Source organism: Venturia canescens, chromosome 5 (genome assembly GCF_019457755.1).
Source record: "Venturia canescens isolate UGA chromosome 5, ASM1945775v1, whole genome shotgun sequence".
Lineage (NCBI taxonomy): Eukaryota > Metazoa > Arthropoda > Insecta > Hymenoptera > Ichneumonidae > Venturia > Venturia canescens.
The window spans coordinates 5,842,494-5,867,562 of record NC_057425.1 but is presented as its reverse complement, the minus strand read 5'-3'; the positions used below and the strand labels follow the sequence as shown (position 1 = coordinate 5,867,562).

The 25,069-nt window shown below is 36.8% G+C and overlaps 6 protein-coding genes and 1 non-coding gene across 10 annotated transcripts; 1 reads left to right on the top strand and 6 right to left on the bottom strand.

Annotated features, from left to right (window-relative positions):
- Window positions 1-78: 78 nt before the first annotated feature.
- Window positions 79-2,179, bottom strand: LOC122411597 (zinc finger protein 1 homolog). Its single transcript, XM_043420523.1, has 4 exons — window positions 1,766-2,179; window positions 1,541-1,690; window positions 1,257-1,430; window positions 79-1,094 (listed from the first exon to the last, which is right to left on the bottom strand). Exons 1-4 carry the CDS (start codon window positions 1,898-1,900, stop codon window positions 267-269), a joined length of 1,287 nt encoding a protein of 428 aa, XP_043276458.1. The 5' UTR covers window positions 1,901-2,179; the 3' UTR covers window positions 79-266.
- Window positions 2,180-2,616: 437 nt separating this feature from the next.
- CycY (cyclin Y) lies at window positions 2,617-8,957 on the bottom strand. 4 transcript variants are annotated; one of them, XM_043420526.1, is made up of 6 exons: window positions 8,830-8,957; window positions 8,248-8,592; window positions 5,603-5,852; window positions 5,226-5,446; window positions 4,865-5,151; window positions 2,617-4,733 (listed from the first exon to the last, which is right to left on the bottom strand). In XM_043420526.1, the coding sequence occupies exons 2-6, from the start codon at window positions 8,248-8,250 to the stop codon at window positions 4,445-4,447; spliced, it is 1,050 nt and encodes a 349-aa protein (XP_043276461.1). In that variant the 5' UTR covers window positions 8,251-8,592; window positions 8,830-8,957; the 3' UTR covers window positions 2,617-4,444. The 4 variants fall into 4 exon arrangements, with proteins under 4 accessions (XP_043276461.1, XP_043276459.1, XP_043276460.1 ...); XM_043420524.1 differs by lacking the exons at window positions 8,248-8,592; window positions 8,830-8,957 and adding an exon at window positions 6,729-6,835 and having other exon boundaries at window positions 5,603-5,817; XM_043420525.1 differs by lacking the exons at window positions 8,248-8,592; window positions 8,830-8,957 and adding an exon at window positions 6,729-6,835 and having other exon boundaries at window positions 5,603-5,799.
- On the bottom strand, window positions 7,729-7,800 carry TRNAD-GUC (transfer RNA aspartic acid (anticodon GUC)). The gene has a single exon. It is a non-coding gene; the product is annotated as a tRNA-Asp (tRNA).
- Window positions 8,958-8,994: 37 nt separating the features above from the next.
- Window positions 8,995-12,273, top strand: LOC122411596 (mitochondrial-processing peptidase subunit alpha). Its single transcript, XM_043420522.1, has 11 exons — window positions 8,995-9,173; window positions 9,264-9,508; window positions 9,579-9,658; window positions 9,937-10,122; window positions 10,197-10,289; window positions 10,421-10,593; window positions 10,687-10,801; window positions 10,962-11,170; window positions 11,264-11,429; window positions 11,518-11,650; window positions 11,727-12,273. Exons 1-11 carry the CDS (start codon window positions 9,124-9,126, stop codon window positions 11,903-11,905), a joined length of 1,629 nt encoding a protein of 542 aa, XP_043276457.1. The 5' UTR covers window positions 8,995-9,123; the 3' UTR covers window positions 11,906-12,273.
- Window positions 12,274-12,891: 618 nt separating this feature from the next.
- Window positions 12,892-16,714, bottom strand: LOC122411600 (uncharacterized). Its single transcript, XM_043420528.1, has 6 exons — window positions 15,186-16,714; window positions 14,680-15,113; window positions 14,487-14,611; window positions 14,223-14,399; window positions 13,692-14,151; window positions 12,892-13,431 (listed from the first exon to the last, which is right to left on the bottom strand). The coding sequence occupies exons 2-6, from the start codon at window positions 14,767-14,769 to the stop codon at window positions 13,219-13,221; spliced, it is 1,065 nt and encodes a 354-aa protein (XP_043276463.1). The 5' UTR covers window positions 14,770-15,113; window positions 15,186-16,714; the 3' UTR covers window positions 12,892-13,218.
- Window positions 16,715-17,647: 933 nt separating this feature from the next.
- Window positions 17,648-20,657, bottom strand: RpL5 (ribosomal protein L5). The gene is made up of 6 exons (XM_043420529.1): window positions 20,521-20,657; window positions 19,834-20,019; window positions 19,283-19,417; window positions 18,745-18,947; window positions 18,315-18,492; window positions 17,648-17,978 (listed from the first exon to the last, which is right to left on the bottom strand). Exons 1-6 carry the CDS (start codon window positions 20,521-20,523, stop codon window positions 17,790-17,792), a joined length of 894 nt encoding a protein of 297 aa, XP_043276464.1. The 5' UTR covers window positions 20,524-20,657; the 3' UTR covers window positions 17,648-17,789.
- Window positions 20,658-20,923: 266 nt separating this feature from the next.
- On the bottom strand, window positions 20,924-24,684 carry LOC122410614 (protein-associating with the carboxyl-terminal domain of ezrin). The gene is made up of 5 exons (XM_043418886.1): window positions 24,115-24,684; window positions 23,078-23,525; window positions 22,764-22,953; window positions 22,541-22,677; window positions 20,924-22,457 (listed from the first exon to the last, which is right to left on the bottom strand). Exons 1-5 carry the CDS (start codon window positions 24,364-24,366, stop codon window positions 21,484-21,486), a joined length of 2,001 nt encoding a protein of 666 aa, XP_043274821.1. The 5' UTR covers window positions 24,367-24,684; the 3' UTR covers window positions 20,924-21,483.
- Between the last annotated feature and the right edge of the window lie 385 nt (window positions 24,685-25,069).

Below are 25,069 nucleotides of genomic sequence, written 5' to 3'. Positions count from 1 at the left end.
TTGAATTGGTTTAAAAAACTCACGTTGAGGGTGAAATTGGAGGAATGAAGTTAAAACGAAATTACTCATACAACAACGTTATAAATATTGAGATTTAATACTTTCTAGTGATCACAGCTATCGTAAATACAATTACATAGTATGCTAAAGGTCACGTTTACTTGTTATAATGAAAAATTTCTAACGTCGCCTTTGGAACTAGAGCAGAAATAGAAATAAATAGAAAAAAGTCACTTTTCATTGATTACGACGAAATTCATGAAAATTCAATCGTCATAAAGGAGACTGTGTAACAATTCTGGAGTTTCCGGTTGTTTAAGACACAGAGACAATTTGTCTTGGACGTTGCTTGAAGTGAATTTGCTGGTCTCGAGATTGGTGAGATCGCGCTCAAGAATATTTTCAATCTCGTTGTCAATGTAAATTGGATTTTCGTAAGATTTAATGAGATAAGAATTGGAGGCGTTATCGACGTTTGTGGAGTTGATCGTTTCGTTGATAGTTTTTTGTATCTCGCTTTCAGTAATGTACATCGGTTGAAAATGTATTAGTGGATTTGACTGTGTTTCTAGAACGACGGAAGCGGATGGAACAACGGAGCAAGACGGAGCGGAATTCAAGGCGTCTTCGGTTTCCGAATAATCGAGATTTGGATTATTGAGTTGTGAGGTTGACCGATCAGTCTGGATATTCGTTTGACCGCACGAAGTGTCTTCGACCCTTTGCATTTGACAAGACATCACGAGACTCTGCTGACACTTGGCCTCGTGCAGCTTGAGATTTCCAGTTTGGGAGAACGAGCGGTTGCAGTAATTGCAAATATACGGTCTCTCACCGGTGTGACATCTCGAGTGCCTCTGAAGTTTGTATCTCGTGGCAAAAAATTTACCACATTCGTTACAACTTAGAGATCGATCGATATCGTTCAACGTCGAATTTTCTAAATCCATGTGAAAATTTATCATATGAGACTTCAAAGAGACTTTGAAACGAAATGATTGATGGCAGTTCGCACAACGAAATTCCTTTCTTCCTTGGTGACTTCCTTTGTGCTTGTCCAAAACTTCTTGTTGGTTGAATGACATTGTACAAATCTGGAAGCAAGACGAAAAAGTAATTGAACAATCGTATTATTCAGGGTAGTAAATCACTGCAAAAAATACATTGGTTTTCACTCGAACTTCAAAAATTGAGTTTCCGTAACTTGTTTTTCCATAGAAAATTTCCATAGAAATTTTTGCATTCCTCTCACTTACGTTACAAGTAAAAGGACGCTGTCCCGTATGAACGCGTTTATGACGTTCCAGATGCGCTTGGCATCTAAAACGTTTTGCGCACAGTTCACAAGTGTGCTGCTTCTTTGATCGCGAATTCAGACCTCCAACACTTCTGTCTGAGATTTCGTTTTCTTTCAAGTGGCAAAGCATGTCCTAGAATAATAATTTACAACATCCGCTGTGAGTAAGAGTAGTTTTATTTCTGTCAAACTGACATTCTGTTTTCTCTGTTCTAATTTTTTCATTTCATAAAGGGCATGTACCTCAGCAAAATCAATTTCCAACGACGGTGCAGCCAATTGTTTCTGAACATTTGCGACCATGAGACAAAATTCGTCAAACGTACAAATTTTTTGTTCGCAATCCATGCATACATACTTTGTAAAAGTATCACCAATTCCTATATTGATGACCTGGAGTAAAAAAAAAAAAAATCGACGATATTTTCCACTCAAAGCAATTATTATTCTCGTGTCAATATAAATTACCTCTTTCGAAAAGTATTTGTTAATAATCGAGCACAACACAGCTCCTTTAACTTTATCTTTGAAAACATCGGTTCCTCTTTGTTTTTCCTTGCCACACAGTCTGCATAATTTAGAGCAAAGTTTGTGGTGCATCATTTTGATTATTTATCGGACCTTCCCACTCAGCGGACGATTCTCACTTAGCAAGTTACTAAAGAAGCCCCAGTATACGCTGTGATTGTGCTCATAGAATTCCCATTTTAAAAAAAAACGTCACTTCACAACTATTTGGGTAACCTGGGTGACTGACTTCTGCAATCTGCAATTCGTTGCTTCGGCACTGGAGATCGAATCCGTCGTCCCGTCGTGTCTCACCCGTCTTACTAGAGAACATGTCTCACGTTCTCACACACACACACACACAACACGTACACAATGGCAAGAAATTTCTTCAAGTATGAGAGTGACTGAAAAGCGTGCCGAGAAAGCGAGAAAAAAGTACGGGAAACGACTGTAACAATTCGCCATCTGCTGGACGATCTCAGAAATTCCTTTGGGAGCCCATTACAAATTGTCGTTTCGCGATCAGGAATTCCGGCGTTGAATACAAAGAATATTCGGTACTGGACGAACGCAGCAAAAATTTTTCCACATTTTTCAATTATTTTTTCTCAACACTCAACTAGCGATCAATTTAAGGCATTTTAGTATCTGTAATAAAATGACATGACATTTGATGTTCTAATACTTGATGTATAATTTCGTATAACACGCGTACGAAAAACTTTTTCGTCCTAGTGTTATAATGTACTATTGATTGAAATAATTGGAGCTCTGGATTGAAAAATTGATAAATCAAACGCTCTAGAAGATTTAAGTACAAATATTTATTTATTGACGCTTCGACGTGTCTAAATAAACATAAAAACTCCTATATCGATAAGAGGGCGACAAATCAGTACATTTATATTACAAATCGTAAACGGCGTAATACAAAAAATGTATCATACTCATCTCACGTACAGTGAACATTTTGCATGAGCGTAGTAAAAATGCAATTGCAAAAAGAAATGAGATAAAATTTGTTTCATGATTTTTGTTCTTTTTCATGTTAAATTATATAATTGCAGGTTCGGCTCGGTATTCGTACCTTCAATCGTTTGATTCGGCACTGTTTACTATATATACTTAGTGTATATATAAACGGCTGCAGCAGCGGCGGCGACGGCGACGGCTAATTCGTATACATATCCTAAGAAGACTCTGGATTGTCACTGCGATCTCCAGTGCAAGTGGAATTTATTTCAATCTTCTTCGTTCCGTTTTTTTTTTCTTTCTTTTTTATTTTATAAAAATATATATTAGAGTCCCTCTAGGTAAATACACCATTTCCGTTAATTTCTTCGAATGAAACCGTAGCAAAGAACATAATCATCGAGCTTTCGACAAGTTCTAGAGTCACGTGAATCAAATAGCAAGCGATAAAACACAGAGTCGTAAAAATAACCAGAGAGAAAGAAAATAAAGCTAGCTGATTCCGAGTGGACGAATATTTAATTTATAAAAGAAAAGACGATTAAGCATACAATCAAATTCAATAATCCGCGAAAACGTGATGTGGAGCAGTTTTATCGTTCGCACATACAAATTTGTAATATTCGTCTGATCTCAATGAGCTTCCTCCTATAATCGTTTTTGTATTCACATATGAACTACGAATTCACCGCTACACATTTATGAAGATAGACATGATTTATCAATGACAGCTCAACTTTTGATTTAACGATAACTTAAAAATACGTAATTCATTTAAATACGGAGTTTTCGTAGAAAGAACAACAGTTGGAACCCTTGGAAAATGCAACGATCTTTTGTATTAAACGATTTTTGTAAAATTGCACGAGAAACGTTAATATTCAATGGAGATAATTGTAGAAAAAGAATGAACAATTATCATTGACCGTTATCGATTTTTTTTGTTTTACAATCAAGTAGACTTTCTTCGGTTTCCACCGTTATCAATATCACTTTATCATCGAAAACTAATGCAATGAATTCTTTGAAACTTGGTACACGATTTTCCTGGTGGTAGGACTGAAACCTCGTGAAATCGTTCAGGATCGAATAATCCTCAGGATTTACATACTTTTCAATGCCTGCAAAGATTCATGATGTTCTATAGTCTCTTACCTACAGGATGCTCTCAGAGAAAATGCAGCGTTTTATTGAGTCTCAATGATCTCACTATCGAAACTTTTCGAGGCAAAATGATGATATATATAATATATAACGTATATATTTATATATATCTCTATGTATAAATATTAAAAACTCCGAAAAGTTGATGACGTCGAATGGAACTCTTTAACCCTGAGTTATCGAGCAATTATCTTCAAGTTTCTTCTTTCTATTTTGACACAACACCGCTCGTTGATTCTTCACTACGGAATGTGTTTTTGCTTCAATTACTTTTCTTTTACTTTCATTCTTCGTCGACTCACTTCCCCCTTAATCTGTTTAATTCTAGTGTAAAAAAACTCTTGATTTTAAATCCTGATGTTTTAAACGCCAGGAAATAAAGACGTCGAGGTTTGAGAGTTGAACAGGGAGAACGAGCGATGCAAAGAGCTTTAAGAGTCGAGAGTCATAGGCGAGTGACCAACGTCGATGATGTAAAAAAAGTTGCTTTGTATGAAATTATTAAGAAAGAATTGCGATACTACGGCGTGGTCCACCCACGCACACATTGTCCAAACTAGACCATTTTTTAATACCGTTGCGAAGCGCTTCAGCTGTAACTTTGTCCTCGTAAACTCGCGACATCGCCTCGAGTTTTTGGGCTTTTTCTTTACTCAGTGGTTCACTCGGGAATGTCAAATCGTTCGCTTCGGCCAGCGTACGTAAATCGAAGTAATACTTTGCGTACACACTCGACGGTACGTTTATGTTGAATTGAAGCATTTCTAAAAACTGTCTCTCCAATTCGTTCCTGAAAAAAAATCTTTTATTTAGTCCATCTATAACGGGTAGGTATTAATTGGAAAAAAAACAAGATTTTTCAATGGAACTAAATCGCTTTTGGGAATGTTTTTTTACAATAAAATTCAAAGAAATACTTACATATTCTCAACTGTGATATCTTTTAATATTTGGCAATAATCGACGTTCCATACCGCCTGATCATCCCATACTTTAGAGGCCAGTAAAATTGCTGCTAAAACTATTCGCTTCCAGTTTGCCGGGGTTATATCGATTTCTGCATAGGTCAATAAACGTTCGAGATAGACCAAAGTTATGATGGCACATTCGGCAGTAAGCTGAGCAGCGTTGAAAAGCGTTCGTACAAATTTGTAAATCTCCTTATGCTCAGGATTGTGCTTATCATAATCATCAGCGATGGAGTCTCTCTGTACGCGCAAAAGTAAAAATCAATAAACACGCTATTATGCGTGTCAACAGAGTTGAAAAAATTAACACTCACGGTCAGTGGATGGATTTTTTCATCAAATATATCAATTTGACGCTGCGACGTTCTATTCTTAATGTGATAATAAACAGCAAGCGCAACACATTTCACTGTGTTCTTTAAATTTGGTTGCGATACTGTGCTGTCATCCAAATATATTGTACTACAACTACTGCTTTTTTTAAGGGGTCTTGTGTCGGCTATTTGGTATTGACTCTTCTTTCGCACCATCCCATCTAAAATTATTATAAAAATGACAATTTTTTAATATTTTTGTTCAAAAATATTTATCTTCTGACAGTTATGATTAAAAATAGTTTGTCTTCTTGATACAGGCAAGCTTGTATTATTTGTGGAATATGTCAAAATCTTCTAAAACCTGAACATCTTACTCTCAATGGCCTGCTTAGAACGTTCCATAAAAATAGTGCCGGTGCAAGGATGCAAAGAAGGATCAGAATCCCAGTCTTCGGGTTCTCTTTCACTAATATGTTGCAAATTTGATACGCTGAATTCACCCTCAGGAAGATGTTCCTCAAGTCCTCTTGTTGTATTTTCACCAGTAAGTTCTTTCCTGCCTGCTTGAGGACTGGAGTAACCACAACAACTGTTACGGTTTCCCATTTTTGTCAACGAGATTATCTATTAATTTATGTTTATAAGTAAATATTATTTGAAATGGAACTTGAAAAACGCGCGGATATTGTAAAAATTTGTTTATATAAGCCTCTGCGACGATCGGCCTCGTGCGTAATTATTCTCGACCCTTTTATCCTTGCGCCTCGAGCAAGGAATAGTTATAAAACTTATAAACGCGTAAAAAAAAAGATAAAATATTCGACGCCCCGGAGGGCCTGTGCACGCACGTTTGTTCAACGAAAAACGCTCACATGTCGTAGTTCGATTGATGATCAGCTGATCGAAACTCTATCACGTATGACAATGAGTACAAATAATTTTTCACGCGTATTTTCGTAATTCTTCATAGTTTATGTCGCACAATCCTTGTTTTAACTTTGTTCGGATTTTTTTTAGAAAGTTTGTTCACTCCTCAGTAAACTTTCTTCCAACAAGAAGAAGATTATAGTTAGATAAATTAGTGAGCACAATTTTCGTGCCCTTTCGCGTTTCTCAGCTTACAATCGAACTTTCTCCCACTCCCACTCACTCGGTTATTATCCCGGCCACTCTTTATATCGTTTTTATTGGCAAGAATCCGAATTTTTATTGTTCCTTAAATGGTAGGCAACGTGGAATACTGGGAACGATTCAAGAATGAGACAACGCCTTGGAGTCGCGGAAAAAAACGAACCGCCCTTTTGCTACACCGGGTGCGCCGGACACTATTTTTTTCTCTCGGGCAACAGAGCCTTTTATCCCGAGCGTCAATTAACCAGACTCGAAGAATTTCGGAAATACTTTATTTCACACCATTCATTCCCGATAGAATTTTTCATAATCAGCATTCCTCACGAATTATGTTTCCAAAATGAGTTAGAAAAAATGTTTGATCGTTACATTTGTAAGATCTCGAGGAAGATCGGATGTAAGTTAAACGAAGTATAGGACACGCCGCATGAATTTTTTATGAGCAGACGTTTATACTTCATGACACTATGAAAGCACACACACATTCGGACAAAGCTTCCGATGACAGCTGGCGCAACGTGCGAGCTTACTTTCTACTAAAAGCTGTTTTGTTAACAGAGTCAAACAGGACAACGTCGACGCCCTTATATCTCACGTCCTTTAATTTCAATTAATCAAGTTTGTCCTTTTTCGATTTGTCATTAAAAATATTTTCTTGGAAAAAAAATATCGTAACCAAAATGGAACTACCAAACATTTAAATTAATGACTAGTTTTCCAAATGATTATCAATTCCACTTTCATAGAAATTATTATAAAAAAAAGTCTGCCAAACTTTTTTCCACATTTATTTCAATATATTATAAAAAAATATTTTATTTTTTTATTGAAAAACAAAATCAAAACCTTTATTGAAAATTCAAAAATCAATTGCAAACGTTCGTTGTTTCCAATAAAATTATGTCCATTGTTTGCGTATATCACATAGACTATAGAATGGTGAGTTGCACGACTTGCACGGTGACAACTTTATTTGTCCTCTGTGTCTCTGTTCGTTGTTACAGAGTTACGGCGCTCGCAGAAGAATGTTTTGATGACATAATGTAAACAATGCGCTGGTTGGTTCGTACGAGACGGGAAACAAAGGCCGTAAGATCGCCCCTTCGAGGCTCCGACATAAACAAAATAGAAGATGTAAACAGTCACCAGGCATTTTTATCGGAAATTATAAATTATCCCCTTGTTTTCGTACAATACAAAAGAAATCCTATGCTTGTTTTGAAGGGATCAACGGGTCGATAATAAACGATCGTGACATTCTTCAAATGAAGAACAACGCACATTTGGTCATGTTGACTACTATTGTTTATTATTCCTTCAGATATTAAGTGTTTTTTATTAAATCATTTGCAAAATTCAAAAATAATGACTCTCCGGCGGGGAATCGAACCCCGGTCTCCCGCGTGACAGGCGGGGATACTGACCACTATACTACCGAAGAAGATGCATTTCGAGGATCCGTTGTAATTTATAAATTATTTAAATATTAACAATCTAAAAAAAAAAACGGTCAAAAAAAATTATCTACATAGAGTACATTTATATCCGCCGGGCGCGTTTATTTGATAGGTAACAACTCATCCGTAAAATGTTAGTTGAACAAGATGATCGTGCCCGAAGTTAACCGCATCTGCCTGAAGGATAAGTTATTTTGACGACCACAGAGGAAATACGGATATTTTATACATAACTTTTCACACTATTTAGGATTGCTGCTACATTTTTACAAAAAACTTGTCACTTTCTAAGCGGGTAAATTCACTATTATTCAATTTGTCCTTTATGCGTCGCAGGTTGCAGTCGTTTGGGTTGCAAGTTCTAAATTCCGTCTCAGAAACTATGTAATAATTTTTCGGTGTAGACTTTGAGATTTAGATCGAGTCTTTACCATTGTTCGAACTTAAAATCCTTCCTTTTTTGGAACACCAGTTTCTTTCTGAAGAGTCGACGAAGTTCTGAAGTTCTTAGTTTTATTTCGTACTCGTAACTGCTTTTGTTCTTCGCTCTTTCATCACAACTAGCTTTGTAGTAGTTCGTAAGTCTCTTGCGCAGACTCAAACAACCTTTTTTACAAACCAACCAATCAGACTGCTCATGTATTTCCGCACTGTCATTGGATCCCCACTACTTTTTTAAATCCAATCACGCTCTTTGTCCGCGTTTTCCCTGGATCACGCATAGGTGCGCCGGGTAGGTCACGCAATTGGTGGGCCCCGATCCAATAGTTGACTTTCTATGAGTGGAAAGATTTCAAAATGCTTAGAAGCAATTTGTGGAATTAAAACTGTTATATTAATATCGGAATTGGTACCGCTAACTACAGTAAAATCTTCTATATAATGAAAAATATGTAGTGATGAAGAAATTCATTAGTATTTTTTTATATTTCAGCAAAGCATTTCTAGGAAGAATTAATGCCTTATACACCTATTTTAAGATATGAATTATAAATATCATTTCAATAACTCACATATCAATCATTAACGAACCATAACGAAAAATTTCACAGAGAATGTGAGGTTGGGAAAAACTTTATTATTTATAATATATACCCGTCCGCGGTTTCCTTCGCATGAAGAAATTTAGCTTTATTTGACATACATGACACACACATGAAAAAAAAACCTTGAAAGATTTGCGACACCAAGTGGCCCGTTCCGAAACTGAAAGTTCGCATGTTGTGGACACAAAACCTCATACGAAAGAAAAAAGTTTGAAACAAATGTTTAAATTTCCATGATTTAAGTGTTCACAAGTATTGAAAATGTTGGTGAGATTACCTCAAACGCCGCTGGCTACGGCATTCAAAAACAGGTTTTTACATTTCTCCATGTTCCGTTTATACCAACACGAGTGTTTCCGGTTTTAACCTAACTTTTGTGTATGTTTTTTTCTCAATTTCAGTTCTACTCCAATCAAGTATTTCAATGTATGGCAAAAATATAGGTTTTCATCACAAAATAAATCCGAAATTCCACCTAAACCAATTGTCACACCGTTCCCTCCGCTTTCCCAACCGGTAGAAAATTTACCCACTCCTATTTATTCCTCTGCCAATGGAGAAAATCAAGTCACCCAAATTACTGTTTTGCCCAATGGTTTGAAAGTCGCTTCTGAAAATCGTTTTGGACAGTTTTGTACAGTCGGTGGTATGTATAAAAACACAGAACAACCAATGACCCCTTTAAATTATTGACTCCAACCATTATTTGTTTTCAGTGTTGATTGATTCTGGTCCCAGGTTTGAAGTTGCTTATCCCAGTGGAATATCTCACTTTCTCGAAAAATTAGCCTTCAATGTGAGTATTTATAGAGGATTAATTCATTATCATCAAATACTGATACCATTTTATATCATATGTAAGGTATTTTGTTTCACTTTGCATAAAATAATATTCTAACGAAATTAAAACTTTCACTTGAGGTAGTGCTTTGAAATTGTTCTCAAGTCATTATCAGAAATAATGAAGTTTTAATAGAAAATTGTTTAACAATTTAAAAAGATTTGGATCATTTCAACTCAGATTTAGAACAAGAAAGGTTTTTTGTCCCATTGTACCGCAACATATTTTTCTAGTCTACAAAGAATTATTCGAGTAAGGATGACATAATGCTGACCCTAGAAAAACATGGAGGAATATGCGATTGTCAGGCATCGAGAGACACGTTTGTGTATGCAGCTTCAGCAGAAAGAAATGGTTTGGAGACAGTAACACGTATTTTGGCTGATATTGTTTTGAGGCCACAAATTACAGACGAGGAGGTATGTATATCTGTGCCAAAGCTGATATCCGTACACCGAAGAGACTATCGTAATTTTTTCAATTTAATTTGTAGCTCGATGTAGCAAGGCAAACTGTGGAATTCGAATTAGACTCTTTGTTGACGAGACCTGAACAAGAGCCATTGCTGATCGATATGATTCATGCTGTAAGATTTCAAAATTCAGTTGCTTTTCAGTTATTAAACAGTGTCAGTAGAAAATGAAACTAAATCAGGAAACAGATCTTCTATTCGTTCACCTATTTTTATTATCGATACCTCGAATGATTTGTTTATAGGCTGCATACAGAGAAAATACTCTAGGACTGCCAAAAATATGCCCAGCAGGAAATATTCAAATGATCGATCGTAAAATATTGTTAACATATTTGAAAAATCACTACACACCAAAAAGAATGGTTGTGGCTGGTGTCGGCATCGATCACAAGGATTTAGTCAATGCGGTTGAAAAGTAATTCTGACGGGTGACCAATCATATCTAAACCGACGATCACGTCCAACCGTAACTAATTTAATGACAGCCAAAATTTTTCGCTGTTTTTAGATATTTTATGAACGAAAAACCAATTTGGGAGGAAGAAAGTAGTCTCATTCTAGATGACAAGTCGGTCTATCGTGTCGACGAATCGATCGCTCAATATACTGGCGGCTACATTATGGTAACTTAAATTTCATTTACGAAAATTCTTTGTTTTTGATATCTCTTCCAAGATAAAGGCGAAGGTTTCTATGTCCTGAGATATCAAAATTCACTTTAACGAATATTCGATTTCAACGAAACGATATTGTCAATTTTTTTTCTCAATTCGTCGATCATAGGATGAGTGTAGTGTCCCAGTTTACGCTGGTCCGAGTGGTCTTCCAGAATTGTCTCACGTGGTAGTTGGTTTGGAAGGTTGTTCGCATCAAGATTCAGATTTTATCGCCATGTGCGTCCTGAACATGATGATGGGTGGAGGTGGAAGCTTTAGTGCTGGTGGTCCTGGAAAAGGAATGTATACGCGACTTTATACGAACGTTTTGAATAGGTAAAAGCTCTGCCTTTGCTAGCCACCTACGAAAATACTCGCACATCGAATGTGAGAAAGGAATAAATGATTGGATCGATGACATGACTTCAGGTATCACTGGATGTACAGTGCAACTGCATACAATCATGCCTATGCTGACACTGGACTTTTCTGTATTCACGCATCCTCGACCCCGGCTCACATTAAAGAAATGGTCGAGGTTGTAGTTCGCGAATTGGTCACTATGGCTGGAAATATTTCAGAAAACGAACTATCGGTGAGTTATCCTTGCGATGAATTGATATTGATAAACTTTTTGAAGATTAAGTGAGCTTGAGTAAAAATGTTGGATTTTTTATTTTCAGAGAGCCAAGAAACAGCTGCAATCCATGCTGCTAATGAATCTGGAGCAACGGCCAGTTGTTTTTGAGGACATTGGACGTCAGGTATTGGCCACCGGTTCGCGGAAAAGGCCCGAATACTTTATACAAGAAATCGGTAATTTTTGTTTCACTCCATTTTATTCGAAAAACGATTCTGTGGTTTGTGGTCTAAAGGTTCATTCTTCTTGCAGACAAAATAACGAAAGACGACGTGACCAGGGTAGCTCGACGTTTGTTGAAATCTCCGCCGAGTGTGGCAGCTCGTGGAGATGTTCGAAACGTTCCAACGTTGGCGGACATCCAGGCAGGGTTGTTGGACAGTCAAGGACGCATGCCGGGCGCGAGAAGTCGACTCTCGCTTTTTCGTTAACAATTTAAAGCAACGTCTCGGTGATGCAGAGATCGAGAAGTTTTTTAAATCCATTTACTCACACTCGGATCGGATAGCGGATCGATCAACCATTGTGAAAAATGGCACAAAATAATTTTCAAAATGGGTTATAACTCGATTCGCCTAGTCGTAAAAAATGAGCATTAAAACAATCATTTTTTTCCGCTCGAAAACGGTCTCGAAAATTTGTGAATGACTCCAATCGCTGATTCTCGATCGAACCATTTTTCATACCTTCAAATTTAGTTCGACCATGTTCCTACTTGGAACAACGAAACCGCTTAAGTATATTTATATAGAAAGAACAAAATCAGAGATAATAAAGTATGAACTGTGAATCATTTAAACGAAATGTTTCTATTGAGGTATTTCGTAAATTTCAGCCACAATTTCCATGTTCGCTTTCCAACTTTTTTCAAATTCTTCTCCGGCTTTTACGAAACTCTTGACACTCGTTTCTGCTTCAGCGAGGGCGGAGTTGAATCTGCGTTTAGCTTTCTGTTGAAAATAAAGTGGACTGAGATTTAAAAAATGTCACGTTTGAGCGCGTAACTCGGAACAGCAATTTTTCTTTTGTGGGTTTCATTTAAAATCGAATTTTAAAGATGTCAAGCCGTTTTTTGTTAGTTCATAAGTTACACTTTTACCTCCACAAGATCATTCAGCACACTTTCCATATCAATACCACTCGCTACTTTAGTCCACCTTCGTTTCATTTTAAGAGAACTTCTTCGTGAGTTTTTCGGTATGTCCAGTCGATCAGAAGAATCTGTAAAGACCAGCGGTAGCTTGCTGGTTTTGCGTTCATCCAAAAGATCGTTTAGTCTTTGTCTTTTTGTACGATCTTCTACTTTGTTAAGAATTTTTTTCAAGGGCGCAGCCATTTCGAGCAATGAAATTTCGTAGTTATTTGCATGTTCTTCTAAGTCACTCTGTGAATAATTACACATTTCGTGTCAAATGAGAAGAATTTCAGAGAATTTGGTTCTTAATCATACCCACCTTGAATTCAGTGAATTTTTCAATAATCGTATCCTGCATTTGTTGTTCTTTTTCCAGTATTTCATCTCTCAGTTTATTCAACGATTCTCTGGTTGCGGGATGTCCATGGCTGACCGTAAAGGTGGCTAGAGTATCGTCACGACGCGTCAACCAAATTCTCATCGCCTCGTCGAGCGTGCCGATCTTTTTTTTAATCGTTACTTTTATCTCTTTCATTTGTTTATCGTAAAAATCATCGAGCTTTTTTCGGATACATCCGTGTATCGAATGATCGAGAATTGCTGAAGCAGCTACCAAATCTGATGAAATTTACATTTTTTCTCAAACACTTTGCTAGACGAATCAATCGTAATAATGATCAATAATTCATTGCCTCGAACTTCCTGACGCCAAAGATTTTCCAATTGCACTCGAAAACCGTTCATTTTCTCCAATATCTTCTTCATATGATCGTGATAAGTTGTTTCTGTTTCGTTACGTTTTGGAGATCCAGAAAAATATTTCTTTCGGGCATTACATTGAAATTCCTCAAAATTAGTCATTTATTCGTAACGAAATTTTTATAAGGGCTACAAATGTCCGAATTTACGAAAAAATGTATATTTCTATTTCGATTATTGTTTATTTTCGGGCTTAAAGAGCAAAGAAATTAAAATTAAACTGAAATTTATTTGCATTTCTTTATGAACTTCAAAAAACGTTTTTTTTTTTTTTCATTTCGGACACACGTAGTTCCTCGAATAAGTAACGAATGACAATCTACCGTCGCATCTGCTTGAATTTTTTCAAGCGTTTTCACCATGGTATTCATCGTCGTAACAGAAAAACCACTTCCACGTGCTGTACTGTCCTCGGATCCGATAAACAGGCTCACATAATTCGTTGCTTTGCTCAATATTTTTTCTTTTCTTTTTTTATTCGCAACAGATCGTTTACGACTCCACTTAACGGGCTCCTGCGACACAATATTTTTTGGCATGGGAAAAGGAAGCAGCAAATGATCCGTTCGCGATTCCATTAAATCCAGGATTTCAGTCATTTGCACTGTTGATGTTTCGCACAATGAGGTTGGAGATTTTTCGACACTGTTCAGGACCGCGTCGATAAAAATTGTATCGTCTTCCAGGAGACGATCGACTTGTCGCTCTATTATTACGGCACATTTTGTCATTTCTTTTTTAAGGTTCTCAACGAAAGTGAGTTCTTTCAATTTCGTATTGAAGCTGTTGAGAATTTTTGAGTTTTTAGTACAAGCAGGAACGATGAGGGCAACACAAAAATTTGGCTCACTAACTTTTCTAGAGCGCTCTTAACGAGCGTTTCCAAAGCTGCGTCCAACTCTCCGATCACCCTGTTCAGTCTCTCCAAATTTGCGCTCTGCAAATTTAATATTGTTTTGCCGAGGCTCGTCAAGGTTTTTTTGTAGGATTTCACTTCGTCGACACTGAAGTTTCCACCGTCTTTGAATGATCTGAGAGAAATGAGGGGACAATAAAAAATTGTCTACAATTTTAAGCAGGAAATATAAACGATCTTTTGTTCTTTCAATTAGACGTACTGGATTTCTTGCAAAAATTTTTCATTTTTGTTCACCAACAATTCGAAAGTGTTACGTAGTTCTTCCCTGTGAGCTTGAACTTTCTTCGAGATTTCGTCTCTGTAATTTTTTCGTGTCGTCTGAACCTTGGGTTGTATGGAAAAGAAAATTATTCGAAGCTCCTGAACTATGGGAATTAATTTTCCCTACACACCTCTTTTTGTAACCGATTCAATTCGGCCATACTTTTTACTGCAGCGAGTTGTTCGCTCGCAGCGACGATATCCTCGTCACAAGTTTGCATGAACTGTTTATGATCCCGTAAAAAATCTTCAACGCGGTTCGAAGTGGATTCAAGAATCTGGTTCACTTCCTACAAGGTCGAATCATTTTAAATTGGAAGAGATGTTTTTGTCTCTGAAACTCACAGTCTCATGATTTTCTAGTCTCTGCTTATGCTGCTCAATTTCATGAACTCTGACACCATAAACATGACTCAAAACTTGTTCTCGACGCTCGATATTTTCATCCAATTTGGATTGAAGAACAGCTGAGCGCTCGGACAAAATAATCTCTTGCCAAGGCTGCGCAGTATCTTCAATAATTTTTGGAAAATTTTCTCGAAACTCTACAATTTCATCCATCAAACTGAAAAACCAAACACATGCATGAGATTGGACAAAACGATGGAATAAAGTCGACTGAAATATTACAATTCACCTCCATTTCCAGTGTAAAATTGTCGTCGAAATACTTTCACAAAGTCTTAATTGTTGACTCATGAAATTGGGTTGTTCCTCAGAAAAACCAGTATTTCGATCTTGTTCTTCGGCACTATCATTATTTTGGTAACCATGAAGTTCTAAAATGTCTGTAAATTCTTTTAAAATTTTGGGAACTTCGTTGAAAACTGTTTCGATATATTTTTTCACTGCTTTGCATTCATCTTCATACGTGGACTTGTGTCTGCACAAAAAACCGATGATCATGAGGTTTCATTTTTTGAAATTATGCTGCTGAATACAAATCACTGATATTACTTTTCGGAAATGAGATCCAACGTTTTATAAACGAGGGGAATTTGCTGTTTCATTTTTTCTTCGAAAGTTGCTTGTCTGATTTGCTGATTGTAATTATTCAATTTTTTTTCCAATTCGCCAATACTTTTTTGACTTTTTGCTGTCAAATCATTGACCTGGCGACCAACATTATCTTGTAAATCGAGCAAACGGGAAGCCTGCTTTTTCCAAACGGCATTAAAATCATAGAGAAAGTGAGAGAACTCATCGACTGTAGTTTCGACAGATCTCATTCGATGATTGCACAATTCCTGAAAAATGAGCTGAACAATTATTTGAATTCCGGTCAGTTATTTTTGGTGGAGCAGTAAAACCTGAAAATTATTCGCGACGATTTTGTAACAATCCTTCAAGCCTTCAACCGCCTCGTCTAGAAGTTTGACATCATTGTCAAGAACGCAGTTTTTATCCTGTTTGACTTTCACCACATCGTTTTCGTATTTTTCCAACAATTTTTGTAATCCTAATTTGTACGAAACGACGAGTTTGCCCGAAGAGTTTTTCAATTCCGTTACGAATTCGGAGAGTTCCTTCGCGCATTCGTTCACAGAGGATTCCTCAAAAATAACGACTTTGTTTTGCCATTTTTTGATTGTTTCTTCAAAGAGTTCCAATTTAGAGGTCAGCTCGAATCGAGCAGTTTGTCCATCGGGATTATAGAGAAACATTTCTTCCGGTTTCGAAAGAGTCTCTTTCTTGCGACTAAAATTCAATGTACAAACAAATAAAGTAAAAATAAATGCAGCACAGATGCAAACTCTCACATCAGACGTCTGATATTTTCGAGGCAAATTTCATCTCGTCTCTTGTCGTTGATATCCTCCAACCAGTATTGCAACTCCTTGCACCGAGAATCAAAACTCGTAAGCAAACGCAGACGTAAGTCTTCGTAGACTTTGAAGTTTTGCAAAATTGTTTCATTGTAGTCCTGCAACGATAAGGCAACAACAGGAAATGGAAAATCTAGTAATATTCGTAAGAAGGAACGTAACTTGAATTTCATTCTCTAAGAAAATTTGAATCTCGAACGGCGAGATGTGCGCAATCCGATGAAAAATTTCGTAATATTTTTTCATCACTTCCCTTACGCGGGATTGACGTATTTTTTCTATATTACAAAGCGTATTGTAAAATCTATCAATAACATTTTTTTCTTCATTCAATAGTGAAGTAATCGAATCCCAGATTAATTGGTATTTTTTGCCACTCAGAGTCGAAAGCTGTGATCAAAAACAAGGTATGAGTTGCTTCAACGAGTCATGGAACGAGTTATATGTTTAGGGGGCTTCGAATTACATCAGTTTCTCGAATTTTTTTTTGATGCTCTTCGACTCTATTCTTGATCCGGTCAATATCAATTTTCATCTGTTCGCTCCGGTCTCGTAGCTCGTTCTCGCATTTCTTGTATATTTCTGACAAATCATTTCTCATATCTTCTCGAGCATTTTCGTGATTATTATTTCGTTTGTTCATCAGTCTTTCAATCGCTTTCGAAGGCTTGGAGATGCTGACTGTCAAACGTGTAATTGGTAGGTGATAACGTGAGAAAGTTTCTTTCCCAGAAACGTAAAAATATTAGTTTAAATTACCAAAATTCAATGGCACAGCTTTGACACAATCCGAGTCAGTTTCTTCTCCAATATTTCGCGACAGTTCTTTACGAGGTTGAAAAGTTAATCCACGACTGACAAAACCGACGGAGTCATTACTTCCATTTTTTTGACGTGGACGAAAGATCGTTGGTCTACGAATTTGTGACGGTGCGATATTTTTAGTCGAGATTGTCGTGAAAGCTCGCACGTGCAGCAAATTTTTTCTGTTTTTCTGATACGTCGTCTTGGCCCGCGAGAAGAATAATTAAAGATTAGAAGATACGAAAAAGGCTTCTCGATATTGATAATATTTAATCAACAATTGCCGTAATTACAGTCATGGTGACGAAGAATCAGCGAAGTGTCGCATGGCGAGCTCCGTCAGCGCGACATCACCAATATTTGAAAAAAAAGAAAAAAAAAAACAAAAAAATATCGACATAACCTAATTCTTAAGGCCCTAATACTTGATTCGTTTAAAATTATATATAATGTATAAATCCTCGAAATATTCAGCGTTATATAAATCGAATTTTATTGGATTTTCTTCGTACCACCGTCCATGTTCCATACAGGCACAAATTTCCATAGTAATTATGTAAACGACGGTTTGATCGTTCCCGTACGAATCATCTCCATTTCGAAAAATATAATTATACTTCAGATTCCTCGAGTTTTTTGAGGAAAGATGCTTTCTTCTGTGCAACCCGATTCTTCCTTTCCGAAAGAGTGAGTTTCGCACGGTTCCAGCGTTTCTTAACCGGTTCCTTCGTCCTCACCTTCTTACTATGTTCGGGGTTGGCTCGGATCGCTTCGTGGGCTTTCTTGTAGATTCCCTCGATCTGTGGAAATAGTTAATTGATTAAAGTTGCTGATGAAAATTGACAAAGGAATTGATGGACTTTAATTTTGTTTGTCACAGAGATCAATGTGATAAATGTTTAATTTTATCATTTCGTTTAACCTCTGTCATTTCTATTGTCCAACTGCGACGCTGCCGAGAAATCGAGACTCTCGTAACAATTTTAAGCTGGACGTTACAATGCCCATTGATGATAATAAAAATAATAATATTTATGACGTTACATATTTGATGGATGAAAATTTTCGAGCTGGAGAACCGAGACGACTCTTTCAAAATTCGTTAATGCCTACTAAAATATGAATTTTTCGCTTACACTGTCGGCAGCGATTCCGAGTTTGATGTATTGAGAGAACTGACGCTTGAAAGCCTCGTCGTCATCTTCTTCCAAGGTCTTCATGTAGTTGGCGACGTGTTGGGCGAAGATATGCTGCCTGTGCACGTCGGCATTGAAGCTTTTTGACTCGCTGTCGTAGCCGGGGAATCTCTTGGTGCTAAATTACAGAAAAAGAGATTTTTTAGTTTTTTTTTTTCACAAAATTCAACTCATAACAGTTGATATCGAGAAGTTTCAGATAAAGTTATAATCCTTAAATGCCTATGTCGAGTTTGTCTCGCTACAATAAAACACTGAAACGAGAGGACCCTCGACGACGGCTCAGATGACGCGCATGTGTCAGTTTTTCATCATACAACTTGTAAATGGTTCATTAGTTTTCGAGCATTTGTTCATAATCATTTTTTACCTGTGGGGAATATTGAGGCCACCGTCAACGGCGCCCTTCATCGCCCCGAAAACTCTAGCGCCCGTGGTCGTGCGCATGAGTCCTGTATCCAGGTAACATCTGAAAGCTCCGGGTCCATCGTCAAGTTCCTCGACATTGTACTCGTCACCGGTTACCTCTGTCAAACCTGTGTACAAGGTGTCCAATCCTAATTTCTTCAGGAGCTACACACACAAAAAGACGAGCGAATAGTCTTCTTCAAACACATGAAAAATGCTAACATGGTTCGTTTATGTTGTTTTTACATTTTGAAGCTTTTTGACCAGTCAGATTTTAATATGTATTAGGGAACATTGAAGTTTCTTCACATAGGTATCAAAGCGAGCTGAGTGGATCATCATTTTGGTCAAGCTTATGAATTTTTCATTTTAAAAACACAGCAAAACAATCTCTCAATGTAAATTGTTAATAATTTTATTGTGTGGTTTTGTATTGAATGAGAGGTGGTTCTATATTTTTGATCTGGAAATACAGTGATATACTGAACAAAGATATTTACCCTTCTAGCAAGGAGAAGTCCCGTACAGTAGGCAGAGGCATAATTGGTAAGTCCAACTTTGACACCGTATTTAGGTAGCTCATGACTGTATGCAGCGCACACAATTCTGTCTCCCTCTATGCGGGAATACGCCACCTTTAATAATGTTTGAAAATATCTATATCAAAGATAATATTTCAAGATAGAATTCCTATTAGAAAGTAATCCATTGAAATTGTTCTTTTTTCAATATCTTTCAACATTGACTCGGATTAGTTAGACAAAAACTTTGAACATTATTCTAAATGCTGCAGTAAAAACCTCAAAAAATCAAACAATTCAACAAGTGAAGCGTGTTGAAATGTACAATCTAAAAGACTTAGGAATTTCAAGGGAGTTATTGAATGTCCAGATTCTGGCTAATCAAAAAAACAGTTCAAAAACAACAGGATTGTCTCTTTTATTTTAACTTCAAGTAAATTATCGTAGAATTTGTAATGGAAGGCAGATAAAGCAGTTGAGAAGAGTTTGAAAAGAGATTAGAAACAATGGAAAAATAGAATGACAATTACCTGGCACGTTATGTCTTTGTTGGACAGACGGACAATTAGCCTGTACTTGGGCGTGTTGTATTTATTTTTGTCTTGAATGGTAAGACGCTTGCGAGCATAATAATCGGTTTTTCCCTCACGACGCCTCTTGAACTTAACCTGGTAACGCTTGAAGTACTGTTTGTTCTTGACAACCTTGACGAAACCCTGTGAAAAAAGACGACAATATTCGTAGATTAGAAAAGATCAGATGGAAATCTAGAAAAAGTCATGGTTCTTAGAGGTTTTTAAAACTTCACCATTCAGATTAATATATATATATATTAGGGAACAATAATGTTTCTTCATATAGGTATCAAAGCGAGCTGAGTGGTTCATCATATTGGTGAGTTTCGTTGCACTGAACACAGTTTTTCAGAGCTATTTTCTTCTATTCGAAAGAATTTATAATTTTTTTCACTAATTACGTGTAAATTGAAGCGACGTGATTATTATTATTTGCAAGTGGAACACGTTTTCTTGTTCACGAGTAACACGAGTTCAGCTCGTGTGCTCGCATATGCACTGCGCCATGTTACCGAGTCTTTCGGAATCTTTCTCACAATTAAGCATCTTCAATAATATTCGCCAAATTTTTAAACACAATTGCACACAACGCTTCGAGGAATATGATCAATCGTGTATTTTTTTCATTGACACTGAACTCACCATTTTCTTGAATAAACGAGAAGACGCCGCGATGGGACACCTTCTCGACAAGCGGCTTCCGTAGGAAAAGAGAAATGTTCTCTACCCCCCCACACTCGCGAGTCCCTTGAAAAATCTGACTTCCGGTTTGCTACGTTTTCGCGCACGCGCTCTGTTCAGATTTTCAGCTAGGAGAGTGCAGAGAATCGAGCGCCATCTTCACGGATGTTCTTCTCAAATTCAAATGTATTTTTTTCACAAAAATATTAATTTCATAAGATTTTGATTCGCCGCATTATTTTCGTGAAATTCTGATATTAGACCATTTTTGTCACTGAGAAAAAAATTATTACAATTTCCAAAGAACTCTTACCCCGCCATTGCTGAATCCAATAACGATTTTCAATAAAAAGGTCTCGTTATATTTCTCTCGAAATAATTTTATTATCACTTTTTACACAACGTTCACGTTTATTTATTGAAAATTCTTATTGTACACAAATTAACGTACGCAGCTCACTGGATGGATTGAATTTCTAATAAGGTAAAATTTACATAGTATTGCACCGTTCCATATAATTAAAAATGCATTGCGAGAAATATTTCAAGACGAAGACGCTGTACGAACAAAAATCTTTCTCAATATTTATAGACGAAATTATTAGAAATCTTCTATTTTATTTGTTCAGAAAATTTATACCAAAAATCCATAATGTTTTCGTGATGGAACAGTTTTTCTTTCATGATTTTCTATCCGAACGAAACTTTTCCATTTTCTCATAACACCTTTCAGCGATATTAGATTTAACATTAACGATTCTTAATTATATTTTACAAAAAAAATATATTCATATTTTCGTAGGTGACCGGCGCGTAACGGACGAAAAAAAGTAATCGATCCTATTTTATATAATCAATATGTACATTATCAGTCCATTTGAAAGTCACGGACTTCGAGAAACGACTGAATTTCGGAGGATTTCGTTAAATTTTTATATCCTGCATATTGTCGGAGCCCCAGTCATTGAGATCTTCGATCCAGCCATCGTCGTCTTGATCATTTTCCACTTGACCTGTAACATTTTCGACGTCGAAAACGCTTTTAGTTTTATTCGGCACCTGTTCGATGTGGAGGACTCGAGGCTTCTCAATGATTGGTTCCATGTCGGTGAAGAAGTCAATTTCCTCCCTCGTAGTTTGCATGGATTTCGAATGTTTTATATCGAGTTCCGAGATGTCCGATATTATAATATTTTTCTTGTAATTGATGGGATCTTTCATGAGGGTTGATTGAGAATTAGACTGTTCGATGACAGGAGAAGTGGGAAGTTCGAAGGACGAAATATTCAGGCTTGTTTCAAAGTTGTCCTGAGCAATTGTGTCAACGGTTCCATTGGGTAAACTAAGTTCTTGTGTTTCCCAGTCCGACCAAGTGCTCTCTTCTTCCGTATATGTTAGAACAGTTTCAACTCTGTCTTCACCACCGTCTGGAGAAAGTCTTTCGGGCAGTTCCAATATGGGTGTGACGGTATTATTTTCTGTTCCGTTGTCAACTTTGTGCTGATCGATCGAAACCTTTCTTACAGTTCTTGGTGTACTCGATTCGATACGATTTGGATTATGATTAGGACGACCATCGGTAAATAATTTGCCTCTATTACCACCAATTACAGCCGCAGCACCAAGGATTGGCACCAAATCAGCCAAAGCTCTCAGCGTAGTACTCACTAGTTGATCGTCATGATCTTTAATACCAACCAAAAGTTCTGGAAGTATGTGTGACTTCAATTCGTCCATTTGAAACGCATAAATAAATGCATTCAAGTGTGACAACAGTAATAAGCGTATTGAAACGTCGCGTACACAAAACATTTGCAACAGTTTTGGTACGAGGCAGCATTTAAACGTTGAGATAGTAAAAAGACCTGATGACTCTGAAGAATCCTTGCTATCTTCACCTGAGAAGACAAATTAATATATTATTCCAACGTCATAAATTTATCTCCAGTTTCAAAGTTCATAAATTTATATAAAACATTACTCTTTGGCTTCAAAACGTATGGCAGCAGTTTTTGTTGAGCAGTGCAGTCCAGTAAGACCATTCTTGAAAGGAGCAGTCTCCCGAGCTGTTCCGCAACTATTTTCTCCGGAAAAGCTTTGAGTTGTTGCACTAGAGTTCTTTTTGCCAATACAATAATTACACTTGTATATTACAAATTACAAATTGTATTAAACATTTTATATTTCGATTAAATCATACTCACGAGAAAAAATTCTCCTTCTCGCTTTCAGTCTTTAGTGGCAACTCCATTAAGAACGCATGTATATTTATAAAATCATGTGTGAAAAATGGATGCTGCAGAATAACTGAGAGCTTAGTCCTGCTCAGAGGATCAGAATGCCTCAGATGTTTTCGACACATCTCACGAAAGTCAGCAAGTGCAGGAACGTCGTCTGAAAAAAAAATTAATTTTTCGACATAGCTATCAATCACCAATGTCTTAAGAACGAAAAATCTATGATAGACTTTCAACATATTCGTTCAGGTTCATATGCATTTCTCAAAGTGCTCACACACCAGCGTTTTTAAGTCTTAAGACTTCTTCTGTGACGACTCCAAAAGCGTACTGATCAATGGCAACAGGATTAGCAGGGCTGTCGGAGGTACTTTCTTCTTCCGGAGCGACAGCTTTTTCATATCTGTATTTTTTAATCTTTTGCAAATACGTTTGATTAAAATCAGAAAATCTACAGAGATATTCGAGTCCACCGAGTTTCCAGCTGCCCTCGGGTGTGACGTAGACTGAACTGCTGCAAACATTATTGTGGGAGGCTAGTGCTTTTTCATGGAGAAAAATAAGAGCTCGCAGGATACTATGAAGCCCAATACAGATTTGTAGTGTCGTTTGAGAAGCAATAACTTGAGCAAGTGGTTTGGCATCTTCAGTTGCAAGATAAAATGTACTGCCTTTCCTCCAGGAAGATATGTACTTTAATATACATGGATGGCGATGAAGCATCAAATTCTGAAATCGTTAAATTTTATTAGAAAGAGCACCCATTCATTCTTATCAGTTCTTTTCTTTCTGTTTTACACAGTGATGCTTCTTTATTGAGTTTTCACAGTTTGTATCAAATTAACATTTATTCCATCATTTAATGCATTTGGGTTTAATTTAGTTTGTGAGTAGTTGGGAAAACATTTATTAATGTTAAAAAGAAATACTGAGTATGAAATTCAGTTTGACATATAGGAAACAACGGATTTGCAAATATTCTGGGATAATAGAAATTAACCTATCTTTAATTACTGTTCATGGTGATAAGAGCAACAATTAGAAATTGACTCAATCATAGTTTTTAATGGCAATGAACGTTATAAACCAGTGAGGTTTCAGAGGTGTTCGAAAAAAACTTGTTCAATTTTCAGTGGACAAATCATCGATATGAAATAACGTTAAAACAGAATTTTAAAAAGTAATCATGGTCATGGTTGAAAATGATGTTTGAAAATGTGCGAATAATGGAATAAACAGAAGAATTATTTTTTCCCACGAATAAAATTCGAGGTTATGTATGTTCGAACGAAGGGCACAAATTAAATAAAAAACTTACCTTGGCAGCTCGTTCGAGCGGGGATGGTTTTCCAAAACTGGCAGATGTGTGAAGCGAAGGTTCGCTGATAAAAACTGAAATGCTTTGAGGATTATTGGTACGATTTAAACTGGCACTGTGTTGTAACCAAAAGTCTGTTATTTCGATAGCCTTCTCCTCGATCTCAAGCCCGCTCAGGGCACTTTTTTCATTACCCATCAATTTCCGTAATACTTCGTCTTTTAATTTGGAAATAAAAAAATAATTTATCATAAAGGTTAATCAATTAATCACGGAACCAAATTCACCGAGTAGATTGTTTTTATGATTAACACTTTGTGACAGTTCGCTTTCGAAACACCTGTTCTCAATCGTCTGCTTGTTGGAAACTTCCATTTGCGACCGATAGGAGTGCTGATATTATTTCGTTGTCAGTTCAATCAGTTGACACGTTTCTTCCATAGTCCATTTATAATTCGAAAACAATTGGAAACGCTATCGCTCCGGTAAAGAGTCTGGCAGAAACTCGTCATAACATAAATGTACTTATCTCCGAGTCGCTGCCGCGACTCTAGATACGTCGGGAGCAGCATTTTTTCAATTTTTTTCAGGACAAACACGATAACGAAAAAATTGAATCTTCCGCCTCTTCACTATCGTTGCTATCGTGTTTTATACGTCGATATTGGCGGTACACAAAGATGCTGCTAAAACTATTATTTGATGGTATCTTGTTTTGCAATTTTAGTGAAAATAGTGGCTTCTTGAACGCGCCTAATGATTTTTGCCTGTTGCAAGTAGTTTAGTCTACAAACATTCAACTTTCCTGACGGTCCGCTCTGGTTCGTCGCCAATTTGGAAGCCGCCGCGCCTTCCTTCCTTGTCGTGTTTTTCATCATCCACTGCAAAACCCGATGATCCTATTTTCAACGTAGTGAAAGCTTAACTCCAAAAACCTAGTAATAGAATAAGCGAG

Excerpts from the sequence above, each read along its gene's own strand:
- LOC122411596 (XM_043420522.1), top strand. The coding sequence starts at position 9,124 with ATGTTGGTGAGATTACCTCAAACGCCGCTGGCTACGGCATTCAAAAAC. Across the intron at positions 9,509-9,578 it reads ACAGTTTTGTACAGTCGGTG|TGTTGATTGATTCTGGTCCC; the intron begins GTATGTATAAAA and ends ATTTGTTTTCAG. Across the intron at positions 11,171-11,263 it reads TATACGAACGTTTTGAATAG|GTATCACTGGATGTACAGTG; the intron begins GTAAAAGCTCTG and ends ACATGACTTCAG.
- LOC122411597 (XM_043420523.1), bottom strand. The coding sequence starts at position 1,900 with ATGATGCACCACAAACTTTGCTCTAAATTATGCAGACTGTGTGGCAAG. Across the intron at positions 1,691-1,765 it reads ACAAATACTTTTCGAAAGAG|GTCATCAATATAGGAATTGG; the intron begins GTAATTTATATT and ends TTTTTACTCCAG. Across the intron at positions 1,095-1,256 it reads AGCGTCCTTTTACTTGTAAC|ATTTGTACAATGTCATTCAA; the intron begins GTAAGTGAGAGG and ends TCTTGCTTCCAG.
- CycY (XM_043420524.1), bottom strand. The coding sequence starts at position 6,820 with ATGAAGTATAAACGTCTGCTCATAAAAAATTCATGCGGCGTGTCCTAT. Across the intron at positions 5,818-6,728 it reads TTCCTCGAGATCTTACAAAT|TTGTTGTGGTTACTCCAGTC; the intron begins GTAACGATCAAA and ends AAACCGTAACAG. Across the intron at positions 4,734-4,864 it reads GATATCACAGTTGAGAATAT|GAACGAATTGGAGAGACAGT; the intron begins GTAAGTATTTCT and ends ATTTTTTTTCAG.
- LOC122410614 (XM_043418886.1), bottom strand. The coding sequence starts at position 24,366 with ATGATAAATTATTTTTTTATTTCCAAATTAAAAGACGAAGTATTACGG. Across the intron at positions 22,678-22,763 it reads GAGAAGGAGAATTTTTTCTC|AACTCTAGTGCAACAACTCA; the intron begins GTGAGTATGATT and ends ATTGGCAAAAAG. Across the intron at positions 22,458-22,540 it reads ATACGTTTTGAAGCCAAAGA|GTGAAGATAGCAAGGATTCT; the intron begins GTAATGTTTTAT and ends TTGTCTTCTCAG.
- RpL5 (XM_043420529.1), bottom strand. Across the intron at positions 19,418-19,833 it reads ACAAAGACATAACGTGCCAG|GTGGCGTATTCCCGCATAGA; the intron begins GTAATTGTCATT and ends ACATTATTAAAG. Across the intron at positions 17,979-18,314 it reads TCGGAATCGCTGCCGACAGT|ATCGAGGGAATCTACAAGAA; the intron begins GTAAGCGAAAAA and ends CTATTTCCACAG.
- LOC122411600 (XM_043420528.1), bottom strand. The coding sequence starts at position 14,769 with ATGCAAACTTGTGACGAGGATATCGTCGCTGCGAGCGAACAACTCGCT. Across the intron at positions 14,612-14,679 it reads TGAATCGGTTACAAAAAGAG|GTTCAGACGACACGAAAAAA; the intron begins GTGTGTAGGGAA and ends ATACAACCCAAG. Across the intron at positions 14,400-14,486 it reads AAATTTTTGCAAGAAATCCA|ATCATTCAAAGACGGTGGAA; the intron begins GTACGTCTAATT and ends CATTTCTCTCAG.